The sequence below is a fragment of the Pteronotus mesoamericanus genome, unplaced genomic scaffold (assembly GCF_021234165.1).
Source record: "Pteronotus mesoamericanus isolate MK-2021 breed Mesoamerican mustached bat unplaced genomic scaffold, CSHL_Meso_final contig_164, whole genome shotgun sequence".
NCBI classification, from domain to species: domain Eukaryota; kingdom Metazoa; phylum Chordata; class Mammalia; order Chiroptera; family Mormoopidae; genus Pteronotus; species Pteronotus mesoamericanus.
The window spans coordinates 30,082,592-30,104,673 of record NW_026555065.1 but is presented as its reverse complement, the minus strand read 5'-3'; the positions used below and the strand labels follow the sequence as shown (position 1 = coordinate 30,104,673).

The 22,082-nt window shown below is 46.2% G+C and overlaps 1 protein-coding gene across 1 annotated transcript in view; it reads right to left on the bottom strand.

The window, feature by feature from the left end:
* Positions 1-22,082, bottom strand: part of RYR3 (ryanodine receptor 3) — a 509,318-nt gene that overhangs the window by 160,971 nt on the left and 326,265 nt on the right. The window contains 8 exon segments of the mRNA XM_054565625.1: positions 83-878; positions 2,368-2,594; positions 2,908-2,994; positions 9,286-9,451; positions 11,991-12,154; positions 13,672-13,708; positions 14,576-14,751; positions 16,336-16,544. Coding sequence (XP_054421600.1) covers positions 83-878; positions 2,368-2,594; positions 2,908-2,994; positions 9,286-9,451; positions 11,991-12,154; positions 13,672-13,708; positions 14,576-14,751; positions 16,336-16,544 — 1,862 coding nt within the window.

Here is a 22,082-nt window from a genome sequence, read left to right as displayed (position 1 = left end):
TAGGCCAGTATCCAGCCACCAACCTGCACTGTCTCCCTCCCCAGCTCTTTCCAACGGCAGGATCTTCAATGCCCCGAGTTACCTGCAGCTTGACGGACTCTGGTAATCGGGTCTGTAACAAGCCTTTGATGGGAGCCTCCTTGCTGGCCTTTTCCCCAGCCTCCACTGCCTTCTCCTCCACCTGACTCACTTCCTCCTTCTCTGCTCCCTCTTCTCTCTCCCCACCGTGCTCCCCAAACACAAATGGATCGATCAGGAGGAGAATCTGCCGAATGTCATCATCGTCGAACACCCCCATGACTAGCAGGGTTCCAATGAGCTTCAGCACAGGCACAAACTGGAACTCCACAGACCCCCCGACGGGGTCTCGAATGTGAGCCCCGCTGCACTGTACGGCCTCTCTCAGCATGCTCAGTGCTTTCATCTTGAGAATCTCCAAGGGAATCTCAGGGCTCTGCTTCTGGTGCTCTTCACTGATCATGACAAAGCAAGGGGTGGAGAACTGGAAGCCTGGCTTGAGGCATGTTCTGAGGCCCACCCCAGGCAGCCCATGCCTCTTCCACTTGTCTGGGTACAGGCGGATTCTCCTGGTGGTGCTGGTAATGGGGATGATGTACTCATGTTTCATCATCAGCTTTCTCTCCTTAGCATTGGCCAGGTGGATGCTGATGAGCAGGTCATAGAAACCAGACCGAAGGAGGCCAGGGAGGTACTTGTTATCAATGGCGTAGAAGAGCTGGGACAGGTCCACATGGCTGCACAGGGCATAGGCTACCCGGCTGTTTCCCAGGGCACACACGGCGCTGTAGAGTCTCAGTGTGTGGTAGTGGAACTGCAGCAGGTCCTCCTGCTCACAGAGCTCCAGGATGTCCACACACCTGAGAATGAGATAAGCAGTCAGCCACTCCACAGGGAGGAAAGTGTGCCAGCACACAGCAGAGTTCTTGCTCTCTGAATCCCCAGGGATTTCACCCAACCTGATGAAGGCAGAGCAGGTGGGAGGATGAAGGCATCTCTGCCACACTTTCTCTTACAGGTTATCATTCGTCTCCCAGTTCTGATCCATCCCATTCCTCAAAATGCACCATTTCTAACTACAGGGGTCTCCTAAGTCTCTAAGACTTAAAAAGGACACTTGCTTACTAAATATTAAAGTCTTCTTTATTAGGGAAAAACCCAAACTGTCAACACTGAAAAACATTCAGGTATAAGAGACAGAGGTGACTTTGTCCTCTTACTTGTAGGTTCAAGGGGATCCCCTGTTCCCTGAAGAGGCCTCTCAGAAAATGCAGCCGAAGTCTCGATCAATCTACCATCTACATCATCTGCATAACCTCCAATCTGACTTCAAACATGGGGCCTTCCCTCCCCTGAAAACAAACCTATTGCACTCCTGTCCAGCGGGGAGACGCTTTCCACCTTGAGATGAGCTGCCATAATCAGTCCACTTTCTCCTTCCTGACTTTAGAGGTGGGCTTGCCTGTGTGTTGTTCCCTTGTTTGTGGGAGTCCAGGGCACGGGCTCTGATCTCTGCTTAGATTTTCCACTTTGTTTTGCTCCTCACCATGGATCTGAGGACCCTTTGCAATAGGCACACATGGATGGGCTGCTGGTCTTTTCTGCTCCTTCCTTACACTAGCCTGTCCTGCTGCTGCCCGTGACCCGATGGAGCACCCAACTGGCAGCTAGGTAGGTGGGTGTCAAATACCTATACCCTCTCGATTAATTAATTTATTTTTCAGCCCAAGAGATCAAGGGCTAATAATATCCATAAAATATAACTTATTTAATTCCTACTATGCACAGAAACTGTACTATATTTTGTACCTCCCAGCCATTCTTTGGGTGGACATTTATCTCACTGTATCCACGAGGAGACTGAGGCCTGGAGTGCATGAGTAACTTAATCGAGGCCACACAGCCAGGAAGTGACAGTGTTGGGATTGAACCCAGGCCATCATCCAAGAGTGCCTCTTAAAGAGAAGAGGCCAGGAGCCTGATTTTTCATTCTCTAAGCAAGCTAGGCATACCTAATTCTCCTCCTCCTTGCCATCAATCAATATATATTTCAGGGTCACACTAACATTTTTAATTACGTGCGTGGAAAGGTCCCTGAATGCAGGCGCTACGAGCTACAGTGAAGGCCCTTTGCCAGGCACAGCATAGTGAATAGCCTGCCATTTCTCAGTGAATCACAAAAACTGAGAAGGGAAAGAAGAGAAACTGAGGCTTTAGGGAAATCAACAGTCATCTTGGGACGGAGCAGGGCCCTTGGCCAATGAGGGTGCTCCTCCTTCCTTTCTGGGCTCGCTGGGCCCTGCCTCACCACCTCCCAGGCCTTTCGTCCTCTGCGGGACCCTCCGCTACCTGTTCTCTTCCGGGATGTAAAGCGCCATCATCTGCAGGGGCTCCAGGCACTGCACCACCCAGCCATGGCGCTCGCTCACCCGCTCGGTCTCCACCTTCAGGAAGCTGCTGGGCATGCGGCTCCAGAGCACGGGCTGGATGGTTTGTACATCTAGCCGAGGCGGACACTGAGGGACTGGGTTCTTCTCTTCACTCTTAAATATGGCTGCCGACAGGGGCATCGCATTCTGGGCAAGACAGAGAGGCATCGCGCAGGAGAACACATGCGCAACAGAGATTCTCAGTTGCTGGCCCACAATAACCAACAGGGTGCGTATAAATTAAAGAGAAACAAACATATCCAGGGACCTTCAAGGGCTTTAGCAGCATTAATTAAGACCTTGCAAAGTGGGTTGCATGGGCTTTAATTCTTTCAGCACCCAACGGAAGTGGAAGAAGGAGAGAATGAGAAAGGAGGATGAGAAGCAAGAAGTGACAGAGGCCTAATGGTCAATGTGCCTTCTCTTGTCATAGGTATTCTATGAGGGGACAGACAATTACCTTCAGCTTTCCAAGTTCAAACTGAAACAGGGAAGTGCTTGTAGGCTGCAGGAAGACTGCTGGAAACACTTTGGTATTAGGCTCCACCTGGAAACCAAAACAAATTGAGCGGTTTGTGCAGAATTATCAAATCACGGAGGTCTAAGTCACTGGGTGTTTTGATCACTGCCCACATTCTAACTTTACCTGGAAGAAGAGAGCTCACTGATGGGTCAGTCAGTCCTGCTCAGAAATTCTCAGAGACCTGGTGCCTATTGGTAATTACCATCTCTGCTTACTACCTTAAACACTCTCTTACTCTCTCTACTCAGGCTGAACAATCTCTCGTCCTTTCATTTTCTCTCTCCAACAGCTTTCTCCAGTGCGCAGGAGGATGGTCACAGGTGGGAGCTACTAATTTGCCACCAAAGGCGATGCCTGCTCTTGGTCACTGAACAATGAGATGTGGCTCTTCATAGAGCACAGAGGTGGCCTGCCCAGAGAGGGTGATAGTAGGGGGTGCTATAGTAATTTCTGAAGGCAAATGGACATCAGTCCTCCAGGGAGGCTCTTACAGCAGGTTTCTCAGCCTTGGGACTACTGATGTGTTGGGCTAGGAAGGCCTGTGTCGTCGGGGGTGTTTTGCACATTGTAGGATACTTCTGGCATCCCTGGCCTCTACTTACTCGATGTCAGTAGTGCTCCCTGCTCCACTGCAATCATGATAACCAAGAATGTCTTCCAAGATTGCCAAATGTCCCTTGATGAGAAAAGCACCCTCAGTTAAGAACTGCTGCTTTGCAGGGAGGGCTGTGAGGCGCTTCCCTGGAATGAGAGGAAGGCGCTGCCTCCAGAGCCTGCGCCCTATCTCGAAACCTCTCTTTTCACTTGGTCCTTCTGGGCTTCTCTCTATGACTGCAGTTCTTTCATTAATGACATGGATTCACTGACTGTCCTTTAGCTGCCACTTAGATGAGGCCTGTGGATTCATTTATGATGTTGGGGCTCCACTTAGCATTTGCTCACTTTGATCAGATCTTAGAGGAAGAAATGGGAATCTTAATGCCACCAGCTGAAATCTTTTGCCTTTAAGAAAATTTGAACACTAGGAAATTCTTGTAGCTCTCCCAACAGACCCAGTTAAGGGACGGTAGGTATTGTGGACACACCCAGTTAGTCACCCCTTGTCTAATCTCCTCAGCTAGAACCTGTGTGTTGTTTCTGGCAAAAGTGAAAGGACTGTGTCACCTTTTATCAGGGTCCATCTCAGAAGACTGGAGAGAAAGATGTAAACTGCCGTGTTGGGCGGAGGGCCACCTGGCAAGTAATTCCAGGGGGAGGGTCTCATGGCACTGCCAGGGGCTGGCCCCTGGCTGCAGGCAGCAAGAAATGGAGCCTCAGTTCTACAAATGCAAGAAACTGAGTTTTGTCAACCACCACGTGACCCTGGGAAAGAACTGAGGTCCAGACAGGAAGGCAGCCTGCCTTCTCCTTGATTGCAGCCTTGTGAGTTCTTGAGGAGAGGGTCCAGCTGAGGTGTGCTCTGACCCCTTACCCATGGAACCTGTGACACCACTGATGTATGCTGCTCTAAGTCATTAATTTTAGGATCATCTGTTATATGGTAATAGACAATGGATACAGTGATTTTTTTTTTTTTTTTGGTCAGGATATTTGTTACAGGCTTCCTTTACATAATGAACGTCCTTAATACATTTAGGCATAAGATTTACAAAAACACATTTTTTTTATGGCTGTGACTTAAAAGATTCATGGTCAGTGCTATTTTTGCTTCTGAAGAAACAGGCCAGACAGATTACATCTCCGCGTTGTGCCCAGCACATGGTCATTCCAGTAGGCTGCACTGGGCTCCTAGCTCAGGTATAGATATCTGCTTTACACTCAATGCTTCAGGTACCCCTAGGAAACATGAAGAGATAAATGTCTGTAAAACCAAAATGTAGGGATAGGACTACTAGAACTACCTTGCTATGTCTGAAAGGAGCTTTATTAAGGACGTTCAGCAAATAATTAGTCAGTGCTTATCCTATATATATACCTGCTTTGTACCAGACTCAGCGGTGAGAGACATGAATAGGAAATTCTGATCTGGTGCTGGTGTGACCTTGACCATAAGGCAAGACTCATCCCTGGGCTGGCCCCAGGTTTCTCAAATACCCATTATGTGACATTGAGAATAATGCACGACCCTCAAGCCGTTGCAACCTGAAGCAAGCAGAGCTCTAGCGACTGAGAAAACGTTCACCAGGACCAGCAATAAGCTCATGAGTCTGTGCTCCTTGGGAGACAGAAATGTATTCAGCTGAAGGTTCCCCATGCTGAGCACTATCATACACTATCACACAGTACAGAGAGCTACGGGCCAAAGAAGGTGGCATGTTTTTAGGTCCCTGGTCCTAAAAACATGCCACCTTGCAAACTGATCCTTGCAAAATTCACAGATCAGCCAGCCAAATGCCAGGGCCTTCCTCACAACCACCTTGCAGAAAGGAGGTTCTCTGAAAACCGTCAGGGCACCCTGGAATAGTTGATTTTTGCTCCGCAGAGTACACTGCTAGCCAAAGAATGGAAATCTTTCTTCAATTATTGAAATAAGACTATAACAAAGTGTGGGCTCATGATGGATGTATAGAAGGATAAAAGTGGCAACTGGGGGTGTGGCAAGCAGAATCCTAGCTGACTCTCATGACCTGGGGCATGTCACATGGCAGGAGAGAGTCTGCAGAGACAAGTAAGGCTACTAACCAGTTAACCTAGAGATAGAGAGATTATCCTTCTGGGTCTAATCTAGGCACACGAGCCCTTCAATACCAGGTATTTTCACCTGCTGAGGACAGAAGGCAAAGTCAGAGGGACTGGAACCTTGACAAGAACCTGGCATGTCCTTGGGGCTTTGAAGATGGAAGGAGCCACATGAGAAGGGATGTGGGCGCCTCTGGGAGAAGAAAGTGGTTCTGACTAACAGGCAGCAAGGACACAGGGACCTCAGAACCCCAGCCTACAGCCACGACTGGACCCTGCCAACAACACGAATAAGCTTGGAGTGGATTCCTCCCAGAACTTCCAGAGAGAGCCAGCTCAGCCCTGTGGACACCTTGACTTTGGCTTTGTGAGAACCCAAGCAGAACACCCAGTCAGACCTACAGAATGGTGAAATAATAAATGCATGCTGTTAAAGCTAATTTTGTTGTAACTTGTTATGCAGCAATTAAACAACTAATAACAGTGGCTTTCCAGCTGAGTTGGGCAGTTTGACAACAAATATTTAGCAAGCACTCAGTAGGTATCAGGTGCTGTTTTATGTACAGGGGATGTGGCAATGAACATGAGGCATGGCCTCTGCCTTCAAGGGTATACGCTTTGAATGGGGAACTCACATTTGAACGGAATAGACAGTGAGCCCAGATTTGGGTCTGCCACGGAGTACCACTGGCATTTTTCCCTTTGTGTTTAAGGGGCCTTTTATCACTGGCTGATCCATTTTGTCCTTGCAATGATATAGGCATTCTATTTCAAACCATGTGTGAAGATCAGGGCATAGGAACCCGCCTGAACTGAAAGCTAACTCCTGTTGTCAGTCTGGCTCAGTTCTCAAAGCAGTGTGGCTGGGGCGTCAATAACCGAGGAAGAGCATCTCTGGAACGCAAATTTTATTTCTCATCTCTCCCATGATTACATTAAGTGGGACAGAAAAAGATTTTCAAATTGCCTACCAGGGAGCTCTAAAAATATTGTTTGAAAGAATCCTTTTCTCATTATTTTGGTTACCGGTCCTTTCTAAATAGAAAGCCAGTGTATAAATACTGCTGCCCTGCTCCTTTCAAGGTAATTGAAAAATGAAAATGGTTACAGCTTCAGAATAACAATGATCCCACTGCCAGGGGCACCAGATGCACGGCCAGACATGCTAGCATCTTGCCTGCAATGAGGAGGGGGCTGGCTGGGTGTTTGCCTCACCAGGGCCCCGCGCAGAGCCTGGGCTCCCTCCCCACTCACAGCAACACTCCTTAGGGTGGGAGGCAGGGCTGGGACCCTGAATGAGAAATCAGGATTGACACGCATCAAGTAGAGGCAGGAGTCGCAGTGGGGTGGGGCAGCAAGAGTCAACACCCAGCTCAGAAAAGACAAGTGCCCACCACAATGTCACCCAGAAACTGCTGTAAAAGACGGGATTAAAAATGGCCAGTATCTCACTCTTTGTTATAACATCTCAACGTCATGGGCTTTTCCTTGAGGAAGGCTAGTAACTGCTGCTTTGAATGCCGGTGGGCTATTTATTTATTTAGGGACCTCGAAAGCCCAACTAGCCTTAAGTACTGTTAGATGCTTTAGAGCTCTCTGCAGCTCAGGGAGGACCCTATAGTCGAAATCATTTCAAAAGTTAATGGGAAAAAGCTAATGGATTCTGAAGGACAGAGTACGTAATGTATATACGCATTTTTTTCGAGGGACTGGGCGGGGGGTGGAGGAGGGTGGAATCATAAGACAGTACTAGAAGAATAAAGCCTGGTTGGGCCCCAGATGCTGGACCCAGCCTGCTGCGTGGGTTGATGATTCCACTTTCTTCCAGGAACAGACGGGGGGATACAGTCTCACACACTGTGGGAGGTACTAGAGAGGAAGCAGCTGCCTCCATGCCAGCAGGCTGTCCCTGCACCCCCAAAAGGGATGGGTCCATCTGTTCTTAGTCACCAATAGCTTCAGATGTGAGGAAGCTACTCTCTCTCTCCCCTCCAGATGACATCTCTTCAATCACAAGCCAGAAAAATGGCTGCCAAGAGGCTTTCAGCCTGGAAGCTGTAACCTGGGCTGATTATAGAATCTAGGGTTTTATCCATTTACATAGCAGCAAGATGCTTTTTCTCAGCTGTAGTTAGTTTAGCTAAGCTTTCTTAAACAGGGCATGTCATTGTCTTAGCTCAGCCACCTTCAGGAGGCCCTCATTTCTGATCAATACCTTCCTCTTTTCTAAATGAATTTCTCAATCACTAACCATAAGGCCCCATACTAGTCTGTCCGTTGTTCTTCAGGAATACCTTAGGCTTTCCTCTCTCCATAATGCTTCTTGTGCCATTCTTTCAACCTAGTACATTGCCTTTTTACCACAAGGAAGAATTATGATTATTTTTTTGCTTCAAAATCAAGGTTTCTCCATTATAAACCCTTTCCTGACCACACTGGAGGGAGGTGAGCTCTTCCTTCTCTGAAGTCGAATATCACTCTCTATCCACACACACATGGAATTCTCCATTCTACCCTTGGAATGTCAAGAACGTTTAACATAGAGATTTGACTCTTTAGCTTAGCCTTTCCCAGATGTGCTCTGTAGAACATCAGGCTTGTAATACTACTAAGTGTTAGAGAAAGAAAAGAAGAGCTCTTCTTGGTTAAATACCATGAGAAATGCTTGGTTAGACAGGTTTCTTTCAAAAGCATTTCTCAAAGTAAATGTTCATCATGAAACTTCAAAAGGAGGATATAATAATATGTGTCATTTCCAAGCTCACAGGGCCATTAGGGATGAAAACTTTTCTTAAAGGAAATCGGGCTTCTTATGCTTTTTTTTCATTATCTTGCAATTTTATTTTTGTCCATATCTTTATTTTTTGCCCATTTTTAAAAAATTTTATTTTTCAATCCTGGTTTACATTCAATATGATTTTGTATTAGTTTCAGGTGCACAGCATAGAGGTTAGACAATCATATCCTTTACAAGGTGTTCCCCTGATATCTCCAGTATCCACCTGCACCATACATAGTTATTGCAATATTATTGTCTATAGGCTTCTCGTGCTTAATGACACGTAAACTTGCATGTATACAGCTGATGGTTTTCCTGAGTAGTTTCATCAGAGTTCACAGTCAATGTAATAGGAAAACATTACTTATAAACATGCATTTAAAAAGGATCCTGTAAGGAATCCATAGGGAATGAGACTTATTTTCAAAGGGAATACTTCCTGGCATATTAATCAGTTTGTATGGGTCTATATTTGACCATAGAAGTTCTCAAAGCAAGGATTACCTCTATTAACTTTTAAACTTTGCATCTTGCATGATACAGGTAACATAAAAGTTGTACAAGAACTTTTTATGGGATAAACAAATAACCTCTTAGAGCCCATCACCAAAGAAAAACCTTCTTATCTTCTAGAAAGATGACCAGCATATCTGATCAACCAATACATATGATATCTACCTCCTACCCCATTTTTTTCCCCTCTTGGGACAAAATAAAGCCACTTTTCTCTTTCTCCCCTCCCAGATGACTCATGGGCCGTGTGGGCTCATCACCTGCACACTCCACAATGGGGACTCTGAGAATGGAGAGACCTAAGATGGGGACATAGCTGCCTCAGCCCCAGAAGCCATCCATACCTGGTAACAGGTGCCCAGTTCTCTCCCGTTGGCCGAGAAGGACAACATGCCCATTGCCAGATCCACAAGGCAGCCAATCTCCAGGTCCACGTTGCTGCGACTTGATCGTTGGGAAGTGGCCACGATGTCCCCACCCCAGACCATGTAGCAGTTGCTGCGCTTCACACTAGGAGCCAAAAAGACAAAAGGCACAGAGTTGGGACGGGGGCAGTTTGCAATCAGGACGCAGGGATGAACTGCCTCAGGCATTCCAGTCCGCCCCTAATAACTCTTTTTCTTAAATGAATTCATTCAGCTTCAACCTAGTCTCCTCAGGCACAAGCCACTCAATTTAGGGATGTGGTAATCAACCAGGCTACTGCGGTCCACAGAGCCTAACATACGGGGAACTGTTCCCTGGCTCAATGTCAGTCCACCACTCTGAACTAGAGAATGGGGACAGTGGTCCAGACATGGAGACGGAGGGACAAGTTGGGTGACTTCCACAGGCAGACTTATATAGCCATTTGGTACAAGGGGTCCTAGCCCCAGTGTCAGGGCAAAAAAACCTTTAAGACACTTGGAGACTCAGGGTCACATTCCTTAGGATGGCAGGCCTGGGCCTGGGAAGACTTGTAACATAGGTCAAGCTGGTCTCTGATGCCCTCCCACCTCCCTGACCCACAGTACCCTGCTCTTCCCAGCTCCCTGGAGTTCTGCCCCTGCATTCTTCATTCACAACCAGCTTGGGTCGTTTTCTCAGCCAGCTTGTCTACCAACTCACAGAATGTAATCTCTTTTGTAGGCACCATTATTTAGATTTAGAGGCCAGCTATAATGACCAAAAAGCCATTAAGGCTCCAAAGCTTGGTTCCTTAATTTTAAGATTTCAAATCCTGAGTGGGTCTTAGAGAAGTGGCGCGGTGTTAAAGGTGACTCCTGAGCCCTCACGATGGCTGAGGGCAGGGGCAGCCAATTGGTTCTCCCCCTAAGCCTGGTCCAGGGGTACATCATTGGAGGAATCCGGGCACTTGAAGTAACACAAAGTGATTTTTCTTAGGTTAAGTGAGAGACTGAATCTATACCTTATGATAAGGAAGCCCTTTTAAACAGCCTAAGATCAATCTGATTTGACCTTGAAAAGCCAAGGGTTTGATTAGAACTCCCCAAGATTCTTTCCAGCTCTAGAGGTTTAGATTTTAGACTTCTAAAATCTACTGCTTTTTGGTGTTTAGAGTACTAAGTACATAGGTGACTATTACAGAATTAAATTAATAATGTATTAAAGCAGTGAGAGAGGGGAGGGCCCTGCTTTGGTCATATTTTAAAGGGTCCAAATTTGAAACACCTAAAAACATCTGAAAATCAATCTTGTATTTATTTCTTGTTATGCGAGACAAAGAAGAATTACTGAGCACCTACTATAGACTGGGTCTTATTCTAGGTGCTAATGTGTTAATTTTCACAATAAATGCTATCACTGAGGCTCAGGTAAATCATGCCTGGCAAGACACAGCCAGTGAACTGGAGCCATAAACCACTGGGATGAGCACGTGTGCCTTTTGATTGTTTGGCCGAAGAGGAAAGTCTGGATTGCCAACTACTTTGGTGTATTTTCTTTCTAACCGGAACCAGATGTTGCTTAGAGCATTTACTCTGGGTCTCATAACACGACAGACATTCGGCAACAGTAGTAATGGCACTTACAGTTTACTGAGTGCATGGGCTGTGGCACTGTTCTAGGCATTTTTCTATGTATTATCTCATTCAACCTTCACAATACTCTAGGATTGGCACTATCCTAGAGGTAGTCACAGGGTGGTTAGTGACTGGTGCAAAGTCACATCTCTAGTAAGTACAGGAACCCAGTTTAAAATACAGGCAGTTTGCTTTCAGAGTCTGTGACCTTAACCACCTGCCCACAGTGGTACTTCTGCCATAGCAATTGTACCTGACCCCTGGCCACTAGTCTTTGATGAGCCAGTAGCATCTTAGAGAGCACTGACTGCCAAAACATTCCTAATTTTGTAGGGTTAAAGTCAGCTTGAAAATGAACAGATTATATCTCTATGCATGTCTGCATGAGGGAAAGCTATTCGATCTTAGGTGGAAATAAGACACGGTCTACCCCGTCACCTTTGGGCCAAAGCTGGCCAAGGACTTCTTTTCTCTGGCAGCACTGCCAGTGGACTGGGTGTGCCTAAAATGTGTTTTCCCTGAAGATCCCTAATTTCTATTCAGTGGTTATTAAGGATGAATTTGCAGTATCTCTTTTGCATCATTGGTGCTTTCACCCATGACAAACTCTTAGGATGAGGAGTTCTGACTTGGTCAGTTGCGGTGTGATGTGGTGCATCATTTTATTTCTTCTGAAGTGAGTTCTCTCAAGCACCCAGGGATTTTTCTCTTGTTGCTCTCATGTTGTAAAAATTGGAGCTTGCCCAGCAGTCATGGAGAAGAGTCTGAAATGGAGCCCAGACCTTCCAATTGTCTGTTTGTATCTCCCATCCCTGGGTCATGTTTTGTATACATGATCGAACTACCCACTATATTCGCTAATAACGTATCTTCCACCATAGTACCCACACTCACCTGTTTAAAGATTTTAAGCCTGTGCTTCATTTCCCCTTTTTAATATCAATAGATTCTGGATGTTTCCTTCTCTTGGGGTGTGGGGGTTAGAGGGAGAAAGGCTGCTGGGGGAAGGGAGTAAGGAGCCCCCTTACCTTTCATGGACCCGGCCTCTTTCATCCCCCAGAGTAACAGTCACCGTGCAGTTTTTATTCAGGTCAAACTTTTCACTGTAAAAGTGATAGTCCGGAGTCACCCATCCAACCCAGACGCAGGAGGGGTCCTGTCCAGCAAAGATGCGGATTGCGTAGTAACACTGCTGGAGAGAGACCACAGAGGAGTGAGTGGCCCCCAGTTAGAGGGACTGTGCTCCAGAGGCAGAAATAAAGCTGTTGCCCCCTTGGCCCCTTTTTTCCTAAAAAGCACACATAGATCGAGAGGTGTACTGCACTCCAGACTTGGAGGAAGGGCTGACTGGAGAGTTTGGCTTCCTAATTTTTCTCCTTTCTGTTGTGCGTTAGCAACTAGAGAATCAAGCACTTCATCTACCCTGCTCTGCTCAGGAGACGCTGTTGAGGAAATAGGTGGCAACCACTCCATCGGCCAGCACAGAACCCTAACCCTCTCCTGGACAGCGTTTGCCCTGAGGCAGGGAACAGCTGAGGCTTAGGGAACTCCTGCTACATGTTCTGCTTCTACAGGAAGTCTGGGATTTTTTTTTTTTTTTAAGTCTTGAAAAAGATTCTGTGAAAGAAAGCTTCTATTGTTGTCATCAGACTCATGGACAGTGTGGAGAATCACAGCAGTTCTTGGCGGATGCTGTGACAATTTGTGAAGTGTATCCCTATGTTACAGTAATCGCGAAAGCTTTAAGGTGATTGCTTCACTGTGTCCTTTATGACACAGAGCACATTTATTCTTAATGAAGTTACTTCCATTTGTTATCCGTCGCATTGTTTAACTGGAAGATAAAAGGGTCACTCAGTCAAACCTAGGCTTGAATCTTGGCGTGACAGCTGTTAGTCACGTGACCTTGGACAAGTCATTGGTGTACTCTGTGTTTCAGGGTACCTAATAGTGTCCATCTCATGGGGCTGCTGTGGGAATTAAGTGGGAGGGTGGTGCAATGTGCTTGGCACAGTTTCCTGCACATCCTACATCTGTGACCACAGCAACAAGAGTCCTATTCCTGATGGCAGTTACCCTGTGAGCTCGGGATGGTAGGGTAACGTAACAGAAGGGGTGACATGCATTTCTTCCAATTTTTTTTTTTTTTTTTTTTGCTCAGGTGCTAAAAGAAAATTAGAGTGCGAGAAAGGAAGAAATTAGGAAGGGCTGCTTTCTGACTATGGTCTAGCTATAGAAAAGGGACCGAAAGCAGCCTCCATTTTCCAGCCTGGCCTGGCTCCTTCTCATTTTATTGCTTTTAACATTCCTGGCCCTGCTCTGAGAGATGGGAGAGTTGATTCATAGAAGTTTACATAAAAGAGCAAACAAAAGGATTAAATTAAGACCGCCCCCACAACTGATATTCATTTCGATTAGACAGGCAGTGCTGAGTCCCTGGTGGCAAATGGGCAACAAGTACACAATGATGCCCAATTAGATGCTGCAGGTAGAGCTTCCTCTGTGCACCGAGTAACTGTCTTCCCCCCACCCCCCGCCCCATCTGAACAATGCCGTAGACGTGTTTTGGAAACATCAAGATGAATATTAAAAGACAGAGTAATTGGCAATTACAGATCATCTCTAGACGGATCTTTGCTGTAAGGGGCATATTACCAGGCACAGCGAAGGCTCAAATAATTAAAACCATAATTGAGCACATTTACTTACTGTTGTTGTTTGAGAGAGTATTTCTTGCATCTGTTTCCTGGAGGGAAGATAATCCACGTTTTAGTTATTCAGCTGTAGAGAGAATTCCACGATGCTGACAGGCAATTGATCTACCTTTAATGATGCAGGCTAGTTTAGGAAACTTTTCTATACATGAGTGATTCCCAACTGGTCTTGGGGCTTGTTCATCTGTAACCTGCTACCACAAGCCAGGGCTGTGGCTTCCAATTCCTATCCCTCTGCCCAGGGGGTGGGGGTGCTGAAAAGATTTTAATATATTATTAGGGATATATCTGAATACATTCTCCTGTTCTCTCAAGTAGCTGTGCTTGTTTAAAGCTTGGTATACAGTGAAATTCTAGAGGAAAACCCAGATGAGACAGCTCCAAATGGGCAGACACATCCATGATTAAAAATAGACATTAAACGAAAGAAATGCAGCAAGGAATAGCTTCCTTATCAGGAAGGCAGAAGTCACCTTACTCATGAGTCACCCAGCTTCTGGGTTGGACATTGGCTGTATTTTGCTCCAGAAGACTCTAATTTCACACAAAGGCAATAACTGCACCTTCTCCTTTTACTCTGAAAACGTAGTCCTTTAGGTTACAAGGAGGCCAGGGACTCAGAGGGCTCAAGAAGAACAGAAACTTTTCCACTATTATGTAACCCTGTGTAGCTTGATCGGTCCCGTAATTAGGCATTGCATGCACACGCACACACATGCGCTTGATTGCACACGTGGGTACAAACACAAATCCTCTTTTCTTTACCTGACTAAAAGCAGAGAGACCCCTATCCACAGAGGTCTAGCTGTGCTGAGGTAGAGTGAGAAACAGATAGATGGAAAGCCAACTTTACAACAGCCACAACGAGCACCTCTGAGAACTGGAGGTCTCGCACTCACCTTTTCTGGAAAGCGTCACTGTCCAGACAGGGGCTGTGGCTGAAGGAGGAGTAGCACTCCACGGGCATGCTCAGGCGGCAGTAGATCATGCTGGCGTTGCTATTCTGGGTGCCAAAGGTCTTGTGGGTCACCTTGAGGCATGGGGGGCTGTCCATGGTGCTGTCAATCCTCACAACCTAGAAACACCACGGGTCCCTTTCCTGACACACCCAAGAGTGCAACCTTGACCCTGTCCCTCCTTTCCTCATTGATATTACATATGTGTAGGCTTTCTGTGAACTATGAGAAGTTGTCACCAGTGATGACCAAACTATTACTCTCAACATTACTTGGGCCCTGCCCTATAGAAAATAATGGAACTTCCTCTAGCTGGAGAAATTAGAGACTCAAAAACACTCCCAGTGGGTTTTCTGCAAGGTCAAGCGTGGAGAAGAGGTGCAAGACAGGGGCGCAGTATCTGGATAATGTAGCATGGAGTCTACCAAGGCTGACCATTCAGGTCAGGGGGCAAATGGCTAAAGAAAATCTTCCCACAGATTTCCATTGTCAGCAGGCATGAGGATATCTGAGGGAGAGGGTGCTGCAAAGCCAAAATCTCGAGAAGGAAAATCACAGCTCCCTCAGAGGGTCCTGTCTCCCATCGGGGCATTTCCCATCACTGCCATAGTCACAGCCCAAGCACCGAGGCTCCCCAGGGCCCCTCTAAATAGGGGGAATTCCCAGCACCAGGGCACAAGCATCGCAAGGAAAGGGGTTGGAGGAAGAAAGATCAAAATTGGATTTTTAAAAATGTATATAGGAGTGGGGAGGGAGTTGGAGGGAAGAGAAAGTAAAATGGGACTTCTAATAATAATCTCATGATCCAAGCATTTCTCTCTGCGTTCTAGAGGCTAGTTTTTATCGTAGGGTCTATGGGTGTGCTTAAATATTTTCATGCTGTTTGTAGATTTTTTCTCAGTGGAGGGTCTCTAGACTCCATCAGTTTGTGAGTCAGCTTTCTAAAGCGATGGTCATGTAGGAATCTGAGAAATAAAATTCTCCACTGTGTAAGACTGTGGGGAAAAGTGGGGCAGTTAAGAGTTGGTGTTTGTTGAATTTAGATTAGAAGGGAAATTAAGGGAAATTATAGTCAGGTAGAAGCAAACCACTGGGTCTAATGCTTCAGTGGAGCTGATCTGTCTGACTACCCATCAGCGTCCCATCCCCAACTCCCCATCTCCTGAAAACACTGTGGTAGGCAAGTAGATGTGGAATCAAGATCCAAACCAGGCTCCTTACAATCTTTGGCTCCACTCAGCTCCCACTATCAGATGGAAGCATCATAATCAACTACTACCCCTCAGCTTAAGATGTTGGAAACGGTTCTATAGAAATAAATAAGGCCTACAAGACATCAGTTTATGAGCATAGAAAAGTCATGTCCAGGACATCTTAAATATAGGTATTGAACATTTTTAGGAAAATGGCATTTAAGGTCTCTGAACACTGTATTGCTATGACAACAGAAGTATAGGAATGTCTGGAGAAAACACAGGGGCCCAAAAGCTGGGAGACTGATCTGCAAGGTGGCTGCCGTTTTGTAAGATGCCACTGAGCTGCCCCAATTAAGGCATCTGCTCCGAGGGCCAGCAAGGAGATGGCTGGTAGGCAGCCAGGGCACGGACTTAGGCAAGCAGCTGCCCTGTGACAGGAGTATTAGCAGGAGCTTAGTGCCTTGGCCCACCTGCCCTGCCAGGGCCCCCCACGATGTGTAACATTACCTCTATATGTGGATGATCCTTTGGCACATTGACAAACGTTGGGAGACGCTTGCTGAACCACATTGCAACATCTCGGTTCATGTTGACAGCAAAAGGCTCAAAGCCCTCTTGGAGGCCGCACATGGTATAAAACTTGAAGGTACTGGCGTCCATCCCGAGGTTCATACGGCCGATCTGAGACAGTCCCAGGGAGCAGATGGGCACAAAGCCTGGAGAATGGGGAAAGGGAGCCCTGCCTGAGCCTGCAGCACCATCCCAGGAAGCCGCCAGGAGGCCAAACATTTGCTTCCTTAATGGCTCTGAGTTCCAGTCACAAAGATGGGACACCATTCTTTGTTTCTTCCTGGCACGTAAACTCAACCACAGGAGGCATGTGGAGATTATGGCTGCCCTTGGAGTATGGGAAAGTAGTTTGGTCTGACATAATTTTTGGGGAAAAAAATCAGTCATCCAGCCAAGATTATTCTCAAACTGTAAATAAACATAAGCTGTAAAAGTAAAACCAATAAGAGAAAAAGCAGAATTCTTTGTTTAAGCTTTAGCTAAAACTGCCATTAGGCCCTGGGTTTTTAACTGTTCCAAACAGAACAGCACAAGAAAACTAAAAATGACTTGGCGTAAATGCCCGACTTTTCTAGGTCTTAGCCTCTTCCCAGGGAAGACCTCTAAGGGTTCTTCCCATTTCGATAGCTTGATTCGGAGAAGTTGTAAATGCTAACACTATGACTCCGCTTGTTTGTGAAATATGGCTTACAAACCCCCATCCTCCTAGCCTGCTGTTAGGGTCCCCACCTAAGCAGGGAGGCAAGAGATGTGAACACCAGCTGTAGAAAACTCTTCCCTCCAACAGTTCTCGTCTCTCCAAGCTCGCATCATGTTACAAAAAAACTGCCTGCAGAACAGACCAAGGAAGAAGTTCTAATTGTTTGGTATTCTTCTCTGTGGGCTATTTATACATCATAATTGTGGACCAACAAATCAGCAGAGCTGGGAAAGCACTAATTATCCTGGACTGGGGAGGATGTGGGAGGCAGGCAACTGGAAGAGCTCAGAGCGGGAGGAAGGCTCTGCAGCTGGTGGCTAAACCAGGGCTTGGAGCCCCAGGAAAGAAAACTGGTGTCACTTCTAGGACAGGGATGTTTTTTTAAGGGGACATTTCAAAGCCAATTTTGGTAGAACTTACATTCCACAGTAAAAGCAGGACTTCAATCATAGAAACCAGGGCCAAAATGCGCTCCTCCTGGCTTGAGTGCTTATGTACTGTTACTAAGCCACAAAGGCTGCATGTACATAAGTGGAGTCAATGCAAAGTAAATCCCTCACAAGCTAAATTGGTTGCTTTCAGAAATGATGAAGTCATTTAGGGCACTATTTACAGTAATACTGTTTAACGTAATTTCTAAGTAGCGTTTTAATGCAATCCTAGTAGAATGAGGGTGATGTCTACACTGAGATTCTCCTCTCGGGGCCACCAAGGACTGGGAGTAGACGGTGGCCGTTGCTGTGGTCCTCAGAAAGGTGGACGGACAGGCCACTCTGACAGGTACCCATTCATGCAACTGCCTGAGCACTGCTGGGCTGCTGGCATTTTTACACGAGGGAATCTGAGAGATGAAACTGTCTCCTTCCTATGGACAGAGGTTTTTATGAATAAGGGACCTTTGGAATTCTGACTCCAGTGTGAAATAAGGATTGCTTGTCGGCAAGTTTCTTGAGTCCCCATTGGGACAAAAGGGCTGCTATGTGCTATAAGATGTGAAGGAAGGAAAGGGAACAGCCCACGGAGCTTATAAAGAAATGACAAATAAAATACGTAAGAGTCAATGTTATTATATAAACGTCCCCATTCACAAGATAGTATTTGGTCTTTGATTGGGGGGGGGGTGGTGGTGGTAATGACCCAACCAGAAACTACCACCCCGATAATTTTTATTGGAGCCATGATCATACAGTGTTTTAGCCTGATGTGAGAAGAGACAGGATATCTTAAGAAAATCTATTCTCCTTTCTTGTCTATTAACTTGAATAATGGACTAAGCAACAGGTGTAAAAGCCTAAGTGGGAAGACGCATGGATGAGGACTTCTGAATAATTCAGGTCATATGCATAATTGTCTATGAGTAACAGTCACACTAACAATGTAAGATACATGCAGAAAGGAAAAAAGGTAATATTAGCATGGAGCCTTTTTTCTAAGGAGCGCATCATTCCTCAGCGGAAGGAACAGCCCTCTACTGGGGTGGAACCTGAAGACTTGAGGAACTAACAGACTTGCCCACGGTCATGAGAAGGGCAAGTGAGGAAACAGGACAAGATCCCACACCCTCCGACTCATAGCGCAGCTGCTGGTCAGTGCGCAAAAGAGGCGGTGAACGTTACAGGGGATGATGCCCCAGATTTAACCAGCAGTTATGTTCCAGGGTAGGGGGCTGCACTCATGACGGAGCCGAGTGTGGTCGCTACAGGAGGGCAGACACCCTCTTTATGGGGGGAGCGCGACATTGCACGAGAGAAGGCATGGCGACAGAGTCACGGAGGTGAAAGCAACAGGAGGGACAGAGAGTGGGGACCTCCTGGGGGCGAAGGGGGCACAGCTGGGACAGCTCTGTAAAGCAGCAGCAAAGAAGCAAAAACCAAACTTTAAGTCAGAAAAGAGAAAACCTAAAAAGGACCTAGAGCAAAGATAAGTCCTTATAAGGCACCAGCATTTTCTCCTGGGGCAAAATGCTTGATAACTAGATTCATTCGATCAGCTCCCTCCACTTGGCTAACAGGCTCTGGCTAATTATCTCTCCAAATGTAAAATTTCTGTACTTGAGAAACTAACACTTCATGTACCTTTGTAACTCTGCATGACAGATAAGGGGGGAACAATGACGATAAAGCCCAAAAGCTAATATTTATCAAGCAGTTCCTAAGCACTGGGTTTAGGACTCTATAGATTTAGCTCATTATTATTCCCGTTTTACAGATGAGGAAATTGAGACTTAGCAGGCTGAATGACTTGCTCAAGGTCTGTCACCTAGTAAGCTGCAGAGCCAGCACCTGAACAAGGCGGACTGAGGAGCCATCCAGAGCAAGCAATGGGGAGTGAGGCTAGGGTGTCTGCTTTTGAATTCTGAAGCACCATGATTTGATTTGTGACTAACTCTTCCTTCACTTTCCTAGTGATTTTCCTAAGTATCATGCAGTTGACCATTCCGCTTCTAGCTCAGGAAGCCTGAGATCCATGACCATAAGACCTAGGACCGAAGACTCCAGGTTGCTTACAGGAATAGGGCTGCCTGTCACAACTGGACACATGGCTCACCGGAACTGACCTGGATAAACAAGCTCCATTTGGTAAGGCCTCAGGGCAGTACTATGAGCTCTGACCCTCGTAAACACTTTGCACACAACCCAATTAACCCACTGCTGCAAATGAGACTGGATAAATAAGAAGACAGAAGAGTAAAAGAGGACAGAAATACCCTCTTCCTCTTTGAAGAGGTCTGAGAAGAAAATGTGCAAATGGCATTTCCTTGAGCCAAGATGTGCATCAAGTCTCTTGTTCCAGGAAGGGAACAGTAAGAACACATGCACTCAAATCCTGTAGACGACCCCAGGTTCTGATAAACTTTGAATCACAAGGCTTCATACTGATTTTGTGATTAGGAAGGGGAATGGCCAGGTGGTCATCTTTTTATGATTCAGGAGCTTGGAAAGAAACCAGTTCTCTGGAAAATCCAAACCGTGGATCCATTTTTAATCCATTTCAAACTGAAGAAAGACAAGAGAGCAAATCATGACCAGCAATGGTAAAACAGATCTAGGAGAGAAGTGGTCAGATGACTGCCCAGGCCATTCCTGGGGTATTTCTCTGCATCTCAATCCAACAGCATGTGTTTTATCTGATAATTTTCATTTCCCACGAAAGCCTCATGGAGGCGGAGTTCAGGGCCAGCGCTGAGTTTGTCACAAGCCTTGCAGAAAACACAGGAAACAAAAAAGCACGTTTCCCCTGCCATAGCCACTTTTTGAAGCCTAGCACCCATTAGCAGAAAGACTGTTAGGGCAACCCTTGGTACCAACGTGTTTGCATGCAGATGGCAGTGACACTTCTGGCAAGTTAAGTTTCATCTGCTGCCTATGGAAGTGCTGCCCTCAGAGCTGGGGGAGCTGCTGAACTCCGACAGGCTAGTGGCAGGAACAGCTGAGGGGCTGCCCCTGCAGACACCAGCGCTGTCGTAGGAGCAGGATGTCCCCCAGGGGAGTGCCTGGCACAGAGGCGGAACAGGAGACAGGCACTCACGCCGGTTCCAGACGTCACACTCTGATGTCTGGCAGGATGTTCAGGATTTTATCTTCTTTCCCTTTAAATGGAATAAAAGAGAAGACTAATAGCGAAGATTTCACCATGGAAGCTTCTGAGCTTCCAGATGCTTTGAGGGGACAACATCAAGAGTTATAATGGTCCAGGCCAAGGATCAGGGTCAGGAACAATAATTAGAACAATTCGAATGAGGCAGCTAACAGCATATTATCTACGATGCAGAAGAGGATGGAGGTAACAACTTATAAATAACCCAGAGGAAGAATGAATTTTAATGTCTGCTCCCATTCCTTCTCTCAAAGGACTAACAGCTTCCCAAAGCACAACTCCCACTGGGATAATGGCCTGAACCAAGGCTGGGAGGCTGGCGACCAGAACACAGATGCACAGGGGATTTTGCTTTATGGGGGCGACAATGCACAAAGTGTTTTGTTTTCAACAGATGCTTTTCCTCACAGCTCAAAGCAAGAACTGCTGCCTCTTCCCACTTTATACAGCAAATAGAGAGACGCTATACGGTTATTCCAGGCCTCTGGGCTATTGTTATCAAAGAATGGCGTGCAGACTCCCTTTTAACTACTCTTTCTGAGCCATCACAGACTGAAAGAGCCTTCCAATTACCTTGTCTCCGTGTTATTAAATTGCGATATGATACTACAGTATAATGTGTTAACATAATGCAGTGCAATTCTCTTACAAAACAGCTTCCTCGTATTAGACTTTGTTATTCTGAAGGTCAAATCACATCCCTATATACAAAAAAAGCCTCTGAGGTATCTCTTTCATTATTAACAGATGATCTCTAAAAGCAGAGCTGTTCTAAAATACCCCTCTATTTTACAGTATTCCCCTGCTCAAACCCTACAACAGCCCTCCATGTCTTAGAGCAGGAAGTCCACGCGTGCTTTCCTCAGATTAGACAATGAAAGGATCTTGGATGGAAAGTCTGAGTCTTGGTATTTGAGGCTGTAATCTGCACCTTGTCTTATTTTTCCAGCTTCATCTTCCACAAATGCCACATGCAAATCTTCCAACCTGCCTGAGCCTTTCCGATTCCACAGAAATCCTTTAGTTGTATCCGCTGAGGGGAGTGGCTTTGCATTATTATTTTTTCACATTTTAATCTTATTTTTATTACTCAAAAAAGCTAAAAAGCTTCTTCTTCTTTTTTTTTTTTTAATTTAGCTTTCTGACTCTGGGCTTGTGCCTTCAACACTTTGACTACAATTTTCTGCTCCTGAGTGAGGAAAGCACACTTGATCCTGTCACGGACACATTTAGCACGCATGGGTTTACCATAGACCCTGCTGACATGTTTTTTCATTTTAGACACCCTCATTAGAACTTTAGGTTTCATGGCATGAACTCTGCAAAGTCAGCCCTGGCACACGCCACATGCAGGCTTTGGTGTTTTCCCAGCCTTCTTGGTATAAAG